At 44.1% G+C, this 11,692-nt stretch overlaps 1 protein-coding gene across 2 annotated transcripts in view; it reads left to right on the top strand.

Annotated features, from left to right (window-relative positions):
- The window catches only part of SLC25A28 (solute carrier family 25 member 28), an 11,532-nt gene extending 1,176 nt beyond the window's left edge, over positions 1-10,356 (top strand). The window contains exons 1-4 of one of the 2 annotated variants that reach the window (XM_011378821.2): positions 485-890; positions 6,958-7,186; positions 8,297-8,353; positions 9,505-10,356. In XM_011378821.2, the coding sequence (XP_011377123.1) occupies positions 600-890; positions 6,958-7,186; positions 8,297-8,353; positions 9,505-10,022 (1,095 nt within the window). In that variant the 5' untranslated portion in view covers positions 485-599 and the 3' untranslated portion in view covers positions 10,023-10,356. Of the gene's footprint in view, positions 1-484; positions 891-6,957; positions 7,187-8,296; positions 8,354-9,504 lie in introns of those variants that run through there. The other variant, XM_011378822.2, reaches the window with a different exon arrangement.
- The last annotated feature ends 1,336 nt before the right edge of the window (positions 10,357-11,692 follow it).

Raw genomic sequence — 11,692 nt, 5'->3', positions numbered from 1 at the left:
GGTGTCTCGGGATCTGGGGCGGGCGTTTGAGCACGGGCTCTAACGGCAGCCTTCAGCGGTTTGACCTTGAGGCCTGGCACTGACCCCTCCGGGCGACCCGACCCGCAGCGCCCGTAGCTCCACAGGCGCCAGTCTGCGGCCCAAATACGGCCTCTATCCCCTCTGGCGCTTCGCTCTCTTCCTGTAGCCAATCGGATCCCGATGTGGTGCGGGCCAATGGCCGCGGTCAAAGTATCAAGGGTGGTTGAGCCTATCAAAGTTCAGCCTTAACTTTTACATGTCGGCCAATCAGTGGCCAATAAACAAGAAGCTTCCAAGATCAAAGGGGAAGGGGTGGGTTCTCAGCGGCAGCAATGCCGCGGGACGGAGGAATGACAGGCAACTTCACTAATACCGCAGACATATTTTTTTCTACGTATATAAGGGGGCGGGGCTAATTTGGTGGCGGCACCAATGGCTGGTTGGGGGGCGTGTCCCCGGGGCCAAGCGGGAGCCGGAGGCCCGGGGCTCTCTGGGCCGCGCCTGAGGCAGACGCAACGGGGCCGGGGGGCGGCGGCGGCGGCGGCGGCGAGGGTGGGCGCCGCAGCTGGCCCGGGTGGATGGAGCTAGAGGGGAGGGGTGCTGGCGGTGTGGCGGGGGGGCCGGCATCTGGGCCGGGGCGGAGCCCCGGGGAGTCGGCGCTGCTGGACGGGTGGCTGCAGCGGGGCGTGGGCCGGGGGGCCGGCGGCGGGGAGGCCGGGGCCTGCAGGCCCCCGGTACGGCAGGATCCGGACTCCGGACCGGACTATGAGGCGCTACCGGCCGGAGCCACTGTCACCACGCACATGGTGGCGGGCGCCGTGGCAGGGATTCTGGAGCACTGCGTGATGTACCCCATCGACTGCGTCAAGGTGAGACTTGGACCGGCTCCGAACCCGACCTGGGGCTGGCCCGACCCCTGGGTCCTGTCCGGAGCCAGGATCCCGGCCGAGAGCCGGAGCCGACATGAGTTGCTTCTTGGCTCCTGCCATCACCACACAATTCGACTGATACTCCATGCAAGCAAGGTCCGGGCTGGGAGTTGATCCCAGTCAGGAACCAGGACCCGTTTCTAACCGTCAGTGAGATCTGAATCAGGACTCTGGAACGAAAATCTGTCAGCCCAAGCCCTGGATCTCAGCTGGGACTAAACAGGAATAGGGTGGGATGGGATGAGAACGGGTAAGTGTTACTAACTTGATTAAGGTGAAGCCAACTGCCTTGAATCAGATCCTAATGCCTTGAGATGTTCTCTAGGCGAGTGCTTTTACAAGCTCCTTGCTGTGTCTCCCCTAAAAAGTGTCGCGGCAGGAACCAGAATCTGGAATCTCTCAACTAGATAAAAAAAATTTACTTAATCTAACCCATGACTGATTGGAAATCATTGTGCAGTCAGAATTCAGAGTACCAGACTGGAAATAATGTGAGAAAGACCGTGTTCAGGAAAAGGTTTCGGTTTCTCTGTGCAGCAAACATATGACACCCCACCTATTTCCTGAACATGAAAATTGAGCTGGGATTAGGATTGTGCATGTGCAGAGAGAACATCAGCTCCTAACGGAGAAATGGAACTGATAGTGTTATTTCTTTAGCCATCTGAAGTTGACAAAAAGGGAAAACTTGACTAGAAGGGAAGCATTACGACATAGGAAAGTGGATGTAAGTGTGAAGAAAACGAAATGAGCTCAAAAGGAGGGTGTGATTTGATGAAAGTAAATCTAGTTATTGCATCCCAGCCAAGGAGGTTGATTATTGATTAGAAGGTGTACAACTCAGGTGCTTCTTAAGAAAGCTGAGTGAAGAGGGGAACCGATTATTCTTACAGTTCTTTTTCTTGTGCATGAGCTAAGGTACCAACCACTAAAAATGAGGACTAAATTGAGAAGTTATCTCGAGAGGTTTTGTTGAAATAAATGTAATAACAGACTGGTGCCTCCTTTACATGTTTAAGGGTATAATCAGACAACATCCTGTCAGTTCATTGATGTATGTTTTGTCTGCAAATTAGGAAAAATGTTATATATTCAGAAAGAAGAGAGTATCAACTTAGGAAATGCAGACTGTCTCTTCTGTTTCTTCCTGGTTCCAGTACCGTTTCATATTTCATTTGTAATGTGGATGAGGAAATGGAGAAAGTGCTCGTTAAGCTTTGTGAATGACATTGAGTTGGTAGGAGTATTCTGGCACATTGCAAGATAACTCCTAACAAGAACTATACCCACTGAAAGAGTGGTAAATGTACTTAGCTAAAGTGAACATTAGAATTTTAAAAGCTCTTGTCAATGGGGAGGAATAGAAATAAACAGTAAAATCCATCAGAGAAGAAAATGGTTAGTGCTCTAACAATATTGAAATGTAAAATGGATAACTACAAATGAAAAAGATTCAGACATTTATGTAATGGAGTCTAGGTTGAATGACTGAATTGTTAATGTTATATATCCAAAAGTTAATATGATCTAACTGCAAAATAACATCACTATACTTAGACTGTGAGTAAAGAGCAGGGTCTAGAGTACTCTGTTTCAGGAAAGGTATCAAATGAAAACTAGATCAAAGAGCACAGTGAATATTATTTAATGACTTGAAAAATACAATGTAATGTTGACCGACTTAGAAATTACTATAACTTACCAATTTAAGTGTTGTTCCAATACCGTGGGAAGCTACCTCCTTACCCCATGTATTTATATAATGCTACTGTTGCTGTTAACATTTTACAGATTCTTTTCTGTTAGAAATGCCTCTAGAATATTTGGGTGCATATACTTAATGGGAGCAAATCTTTGTCCTATGACAAGATGGAATTGACTTTTTAGTAACTGAAACCATTCAGGATCAAATATGGTGGATAAAATGGCAGATCAAAATGGGTAGTACTGGTTAGAGTCAAAGATAAGGTGAGACCAGAAAGCAAGGAGACTGATTGACTCCTGAGGCTGATAAACTCACTGAGGGAACATTTCTGAAGAAGAGTTCCAAAAATGTTTTGCATAATCACAGCATTGCTGGAAGTCACTTCTAGCCTTCCAGGGTAACTACAGTATTTTAAAGAACGGTTCTTACTCATTTACATAAGCTTTGGATTTTTTTCTTAAAAATGAGTCATACAACATTTTAGTCATGCCTCAACGCCCTACATTAAAGAAATAATTTTTTGATCTGGAGGAAAAAATGTTCAGGAGTCTTCAAAAACAAAAGCTTATTTTAGAAGAATCATTTGCCATTAATGCTGGGATGTAAATCACTAGAGGGAAACACTAGGTGAGACCTGTAGGATTTAGTGTCAGTAGGTATGTTAAACACTTATGCAGACATGAAAGTAAAATTCATATATCTTCAGAAAAGGCTTCCCAGTTCACTTGTGCTGGGGCAGCTCTTCTTCCTCTTTACCATAAATGAGTGGTAGAGAGGAAGAGCAGCCCAACTGTACCCTAAGATTAGAGGCAGGTACCCATGTTGGAGCCTCAAGAGCAGCCACAGTGTTTGCAAATGAAAGCTGACATTGCCTCTTGGCATGTAAACCTGTGTCCCCCCAGCCACTTATCAGAGTCAAGGTGACTTAAAATGCCCTTGGGAGGGACCATGAGAAGTCAGCATAGCCTTGCTAGGCTATAGTTATTCAGCCAACTATTTCCATGATCATATAGGGAGGTTTAGGAACCCAAATAAATGTCAGTTTTCTTTTTCTAGGCCTTTATCTATAAAGGTATAGGCTCTAATACTTTTTATCTATAAAGGGGTAAAGCACCAGGCTTTATCTATAGGGATAGGCTCTGCAACTTGGCGCAGTCGGGACTCTTCTCAAAGTCATCTGGCAGAGTACCCACCTGTCAGCAAGGTGCTGCTTTTTTTTAGCTCTGTAGTGGTAAAGCAAATAGTCTACTCTCATAATAGGGGGAAAGAGCAAAGAGAAATTCTCTTTTCCAAATTCCAGATGTAAATGGATATCTATACACATTCACTGATGAACGGTTAGGGACTGGCAGCATTGGCTTATTTGATTTTCTTGTGTCTAATAATAATAATAATAAATATTCAATAAATGACAGTATCTGACATGCCTTATTTTCATTTAGTCCTTGAGACCACTTCATGAAGTAGACACCATTTTCATTATTTTGCAGATGAAAAAAAGGAGGCAAGTTAAATAACTTGTCCTAGGTCATATAGTTTAAGTGGTAGAGTCATGATTTGAACCCAGTCTGACTCCCAAGCCTTCCGTACAGCTTTTCAAAATCAGATTTCCAGAACTAAGCAAGGCACAGAATTTGAAAATAGTGTTTGTTCCTAAACATGACCTTCAGATTAATAGCTGGACATGTAAATCATAATCACAGAGAAACTTTAAAATGAAAACAATACAAATTAAATCTGATTTATTAAGGAGCAGTTAGTTGCCCATGCACATTTGTGAAATGACTTATCCAGAGACAACAATGCCATGATCTGTAAGATGAACTAATACTTTTGAGAATCATATTTAAATACAATCATAGCTTTATATTTCTAGCATCTCATAAATTACCAATGGTTTTTACATGCCTCAACTCTTTGAATCCACACAACGGACCTATGTGCCAGCCATTCTTAGTCTTATTCTATAGACGATAATATTGAAACTCAGAGAGGTTAAGTGACATACCCAAGACCACACATTTAGCAAAGCGGGGGCTTAAACTCAGGCTTTCTAACTCAAATGTAGCTTGTCTTTTACCAAACCACTTATCTCCCTACTAGTAGCTTTTCTTCAAAGTCAGGCAGTGGTTTTTGTTATATTAAAGGCTATTAATATATTCTTACTTAGAGATTTTGTCTTTCTCCAAAAGATAGATTTATTGGTCCACAAATTAGGGGAGCCACATTTGTATATTTGGCATTGCTTATGCCTGGGTCCTTACCATAAAGGAAATTTTCATTGAGTTAAAATTGTGAGTCACATTTAGATGTGTGTAAAATGTTCAGAGTAACTTACCCACAGTCTAGGTTTCTCTTGGAGGTGAAGGGTTCCAAGCCTCTGAGGCCAGATCTTTCAAGACTGGTTGCCTAACCATGCCCTTGACTCCAGCAAAGCAGTGCAATTTCTGAGTATTCTCCTTATACAAGATCAGTTCCAAACAAACCTATAGAAACATAATTGTTAAGCTACCAGGCCCAGTTTATCTGTTAGTAGCCATAGCCTGCAAAGACCTGTAGCCTTTCTGAATAATTCATCTGATGAATTTTATACCCCTTGCATGATGTGAAAGATTAGTAAGTACACCCTCGACTGGACATTTATGAATTTGTGTTTTGAGAAGTGGAAGAGTGTGTCAAATTGTGATAAGTGATACTGTGTATTTCTAATCGAACTTCCAGTAATTAATCTTTTAAGCTCCTAGTTCTTTCTTGGTAGCAGGCAGGAGAAAATAGTATAGAGGAATGTTGATTGCTTGTGGCTAATTAGGACCTGTCAATCTGGTTAGTTTCTGGTAATCCGGTTAGTTATTTTTTTCTCCCATGCTCTTGAGAAAAGGCATTACTCTTGGGTTCCAAATGGCCAACAGAAAAGTTCAAGCTTTTAAATACAGATTGAATCAGCAATGAAGTAAGAATTTAAATTGTACTTGGGCATCAGTTACCTCTGTTGGCTCACTAATGGCTGATTCTCTGAATTGGTGCAGGCACAGCTAAGATTCATTCATTTTTTCATTTATTCATTCGGCAAACACATCTTGAGTGCTTACTGTGTTCCAGGCACTGGATATTGATTTTATTATTAACCGTTAGTCCCTGTGCTACCTTAACCTTGAAACAGAGCAACAGACAGATCTTCATTGGGAGACACACCATTCAGAGAAGGTCTATGATTTGGAGAAGTGTTTCAAATAAGATTAATTTCCCAAATTTCAATAAAACTTTGTCTAGTAATATCATACAAAGTGTCTACCAGGAGCATTTGCAATCTTGCTCTCTGGCATATTTGTCAGTTTGGCTCAAACAAATTGTTATAAAGATTCTCTACAGGTTTGGACATTTCTCATGTTGACAGACTCATATAAATGGAATCATACAGTATATACTCTTATGTCTTCTGACTTATTTCATTTAACATTGTGCCTGTGAGATTCATCTGTGATAATATGTGTAACAGAAGTAAAAAGAAAAAGTGTATACCATAAACTTTCATTCCATTCATTGAATCCTCTAGAGATTCCAAGGATTATAGTTCATGGAGACTGATTTTATTAACCAATGCCAATTTAGGGATTCAGTCTATTTAGATTAGCAATCTGGAAGCCCCTTTAGTTTTAGAGACTGGGTTGGTTTTTACCTTCATAGAAAGAAAGTAAACTTTCTTTTCCTGGAAAATTAGAGCAGCATCTATTAGGAATGCTATGTCTGCCAAGATTTTATCTTACAGACCCAGCTGCCAGTGCCAAAGAGTCTGAAAAAGTCAGATTATCATCAAAGTTATATCAAAGGATGAGCCATCATCTCATTAGTCAATGTAGTGTTTGGTCAGGAAGCAGGCCCAGGATCAGTCTTCAGAAACGCATAAAGTATGTCGTAGATAGTAAACACTTGACTTTAGAATCTCTTTGTAAAGAATCTTAGCCTGAGTTATTAAAGGCACAAAAGCAACTTCTGAAATGGGGACTTGATATTTGTTGCTGGAGCTATGGATCATTTTGGAGTTCAGAGACACCAGGGGACGATATTCTTGGGAAAAAAAAGGTATTCCATTTTTAGAGTCATAAAATGACTAGGGGGAAAAAAAGTCCAAGGCTTGGAAAGATTGGATATAGATTTGGAAGGAAATAAAACTGGATGCCAGGTATCCCTCCTGCATGCTGGCATGATTCCACAGAGAAAGTCTGCTCAGTGCCCAAGGCCTGAGTGTTGAGGTTGAACAACACTTCGGCATCACTGACATTACTCTTCGTTCTATAATTTCAGACCCGGATGCAGAGCCTACAACCTGACCCAGCGGCCCGCTATCGCAATGTGTTGGAGGCCCTCTGGAGGATTATGAGAACGGAGGGCCTGTGGAGGCCCATGCGGGGGCTGAACGTCACAGCAACAGGCGCGGGGCCTGCCCACGCCCTCTATTTTGCCTGCTACGAAAAGTTAAAAAAGACATTGAGTGATATAATCCACCCTGGGGGCAATAGCCATATTGCCAATGGTATTGAGCCTTCCTGTGCTGGTTCCCCCACCTAACCCATCTCTTTGGGCTTTGCTGCTGTCAATGCTTTCCAGTCTCAGCGTGGTTTGGAGCTGAAGCTTTGGGCTGGGGTAGGCCAGATTATAGGGGAGGGACTTCCAAACCTGATGTTCTCAGACAACTGGCCGCTTCAACCCCACCCCTCCTTTGAGGCACCTCAACAAAGGGTTACAGTATCCTCCCTTACCTACCAGCTTGACTCTCTCATCTTCTCCCTGGCATCAACTTCTAATGCCTTGGTAATGTTGAGACACACACTGAACTACCCCCATTGTATATTTATTGATAGTCGGGTGATGTCCTGTCCCTCAGGGCAGGATCACCCCCAGGTGCCCAAGGAAGACACTAATGGAGCCCCAGCTCTTCATCTCACCTTTTCAGGATCCTAACTGACCAGAGGCAGTTTGGGTCATTGAGAACATGATAAGATCTCAAGTGAATGGGAGCAGGACCAAGGGACTTATGTATGGAGAAACCACAGTGTTGGAAGTTGTGTGGAAGTAAGGGAAGGGATAGCAATCTGAAGATTGAGGATTGTCTGAAAACCAAATTGAGTGTGGAGAGGAGAAGGTGAGGAAAGGTCTACATAGACAGAAGTTCGGGTTTAGAGATGGGTTGGGCAGCATAGGGCAGCAGGATAGAAGGTGATATTCTGTAGTGAAGATCCGACCCGTCCTTCATGTTCTCCCTCCATTGGAGTCAGTTGATATGCTGACATCTCTTGGCAGCAGTGTTTCTGCTTCCTGTTTGGGGCATGATCTGCATTTGTTCTCAGAACCACCTTTATTGGTAAAATCTGGGCTTTTTTTTTTTTTTTTTTTGACTTCCCAACCTTAATATCCTAGATGTGGAATGTACATTGGTGACCTTACGAAGTTGGTAGGAACAAATATCTTCATTTCTGGGGACAGGAGCGTAGGAACAGTGGGTGCCCATTTTTTGAACTGGCTCTTAACATCGTTCCCTCTCGGCGCTGAGGTTTAGCACAGCCACTCCCCTTCATTCTGGGGCCTCAGTGAATCAGTCGTCCTCTCCAGGCCTTACATGTGGCAGTTGTTTTCTCCTTTGCAGGTGCGGCCGGGTGTGTGGCGACATTACTTCATGATGCAGCCATGAATCCAGCTGAAGGTAACGATTCCTCACCCTCTCTCTCAGTGGGCAGCTGCATCTGCGTCTCTGGGCTTTTCCTTTATTTCTGGTTTGCAGAAGAAAGCTGAGGAGCACCCCATCAGTTTTGGTAGGAAATCCTGCCATGTTACCTTGTCTTGCCACCAGGGGGGCGCTCCTCCCATGTTGTTAGTACTTAGCAGGAGTCCCTTGGACAGGAAGCATATTCATTGAGATTTAAGTAATCTTTGGGGCTTCCCTAGAAAAAGATAAGGCTCTACTTGGCCTGTTTCTCGGCCTTCTTAGAAGTCCCCTTTGTAGTGGATTTGATCTTATCTGAAATATTAGCAGATTATTTCACTTCGAAGAGGTGGAAATGGATTTTGACAGTTGAAAATACTGCCATGTAGGAATGAAGATAGTTGAGAGGAATGAAAGAGTAAATTGGAGAGTTCATTCTCTGCACTATGGCTTGGATCTTTGCATTTTGGTTGGAGAACGAGGTACCCATGCAAATATGAAGGGGTAGCATAGTTGCATGTTCCTTAAGTTCCATTTTTTTTGCCTGTCTGGGCAAGGCCATGGTTTGGAAAGGGCTAAAGCTAAGGATGAGATCCACAGAGCTCACAACATGTTATCTGCTTCTCGAGGGATTAGGAGATATTTGGAAACTAAAACCACTCTTCTTTGCTAAGAATTTTGTTTTTGGTGGTACTTCTTCCTCTCCTGTGGGAGGGAGTGAACGTCCTCATGTCCTAAGAGTTAGGTGTTCGTAGTACCTGGGGATTAGGATCATTAGGGCTATATGTTTATTATCATCTTCACTGCCACTGAGTCACTTCTTGTTTTATGAATTGTAATTGTAGCTAGGTGCTTATTTCAAGGAAGCCTCTGGAGTCTCTGAACCATAGATAGATCTTACATGTTATTTGACTGGTTTTAAAGAAATCCTGCCAGAAGTGGGTCTGTTATTTTTTTGTCTCTTACCAACCCTCTCTGATCCCCTCCTCTCAAAAAAGGGAAACCTTAACTTTTCAGGCCAACTGACTGCTTGCTCATTTTTTTTTCTCTCCATCATATTGGCTGATCCGCTGACTTGGAACTGAATCTGGCACTTGCTCAACTGTTGGTTACCTTCGCCATTTCTTCCTTCTCGTTGATGACACCACCAGTGGTCAAGCAGAGGATGCAGATGTACAACTCACCATACCACCGGGTGACAGACTGTGTACGGGCAGTGTGGCAAAATGAAGGGGCCGGGGCCTTTTACCGCAGCTACACCACCCAGTTAGCCATGAACGTTCCTTTCCAAGCCATTCACTTCATGACCTACGAATTCCTGCAGGAGCACTTTAACCCCCAGAGACGGTACAACCCCAGCTCCCACGTCCTCTCCGGAGCCTGTGCAGGAGCTGTAGCTGCCGCTGCCACAACCCCACTGGACGTTTGCAAAACACTGCTCAACACCCAGGAGTCCCTGGCTTTGAACTCAAACTTCACAGGACATATTACAGGCATGGCTAGTGCCTTCAGGACGGTATATCAAGTAGGTGGAGTGACCGCCTACTTCCGAGGGGTGCAGGCGAGAGTCATTTACCAGATCCCCTCCACAGCCATCGCATGGTCTGTGTATGAGTTCTTCAAATACCTAATTACTAAACGGCAAGAAGAGTGGAGGGCAGGCAAGTGAAGCAGCACTGAGTGGAGCCAGGGGTTGAGACAACACTGCTGCGCCCCGCCGACTCCAGCCACATTCTCTGTCTCCTGGCATGCTCCAGCCTCGAGTGGAGTTGGAAGGAAGGTCGGGGGCTCTCCCCAGGCTATTGGTGTTCTGGCTAACACCAGTTCCTGCCAACTTCCGTTGCCACCACCTTTCCTTCCAGGCCCTAAATAGGTGCAGCAAAGCACACCATAGCACCTTTGACAACCTCTCTCCCTCCTGGGCCTGATGACCTGCTCTAGACTGTTATAGAGGGATAAGCAGCTCCTTCCCCTGGTTCCTAATAAAAAGCCTTTAAATTAAATCGTTTCATTGGGTTTGTCTTGCCAAAGGGGAAGTGAAATGCTGTCAACTATTCTTGACTTTAAGCATAAGCGGAGGGGCCCTAGGGAAGGTCTATTGTGATCCATAGTTTTTGTTTCTGCTGATTATCATGGTGATTTAAGACCCTGGGGCCTTACTCCCCTTGTTTTATTAATAGGCTACAAGGAATCACCCTGATGGCAGGAACAATAGGCCTTTGACAGATCCTCCCTAAACAGGTGATCTTGATCCCACTATTGCCTTTTCCCTAGGGCAGTGGTGTGGCACAGAAGAAGTAGAGGATCTCTGTGTTCTAATTCTCAGCTCTGCCTACAGAGTTCCAAGTGGCACTTCATTTTGTAATGTACTTACAAAACAAATTATTTAGTGCTGCAAGTCCTGAAGATTATGTGGTACATAAGAACACCTTTCATTTGGTTTTAAGACTTTTGCAAGTACTTTAGCATATGTGATCTCACCTGTTCTCACAAAAGCTGTAAAGTAGGCAGTGCAGGTATCTCTGTTTTGCAGATAAGGAAAGCTCATAGAGGCTGTGGCTTGTTCAAGGTCTCACAGGAAGTGCATAACTGGGACCCTAACCCAGAAATTTTGTCCCCAGAAATGAAGCTAACTGTGCCTTCTTACAGATGGGAAATGAGTGGAGGGTTTGCACTCCAACCTGCCACCTGAGAAGCTTCCTACCTGACAACCACTCAGCTCTGCTGAGAAACTTTCAGGAATGGGGCTTTCACTGTGCTTTTGAGTTAGTCTGTTCTCTTGTTTGGTTATCTCTAGTTATTAACAACTTCAGTACAAAGAGAAAGCTAAACCCATGAAGCTTTGATCTGTCATCCTTCTTATGTCATCTGTCATTCATTCATTCAGTAACTACTGAGTGTCTGTCAGGCACTGGTGTTGGGGATACATGATAAAACCATCCGATCCCTCAAGGAGCTTATTGTCTGGAGAAGAAGATAGAGGTAAACAGGCAATTACAAGATAAAATGACAAGAAATAAGATAGGGTAAACCTAGAATACTGGTTTGGAGGATGTAGGATTATCAGCCTGGCCTTGGGTGACTGGGGATAGGCTTTTGGAGGAAGTGACATCTGGGTAACACCTGGAAGGCAAATAAGCTAACTAGGTGAAGAAGGGTGTGGAAATGTTCTAGGCTAAGCCTTGAATAAGAAGTGTTTGGGGTTAGGTGTGCAAGTGGTTTGGTAGGACTGACACCTTCTGGGCAAGGCATGCGGCTAAGAACCAAGCAGGGGCAGAGTCTTAAAAGCAATACTTAGTTTAGAGTTTATCCTGAAGGCAGTGCAGAGGCATTTCAGGA

The sequence above is a fragment of the Pteropus vampyrus genome, unplaced genomic scaffold (assembly GCF_000151845.1).
Source record: "Pteropus vampyrus isolate Shadow unplaced genomic scaffold, Pvam_2.0 Scaffold348, whole genome shotgun sequence".
NCBI lineage: Eukaryota > Metazoa > Chordata > Mammalia > Chiroptera > Pteropodidae > Pteropus > Pteropus vampyrus.
The sequence above is the reverse complement of the archived record's forward strand: the minus strand, read 5'-3'. Positions and strand labels throughout refer to the sequence as shown.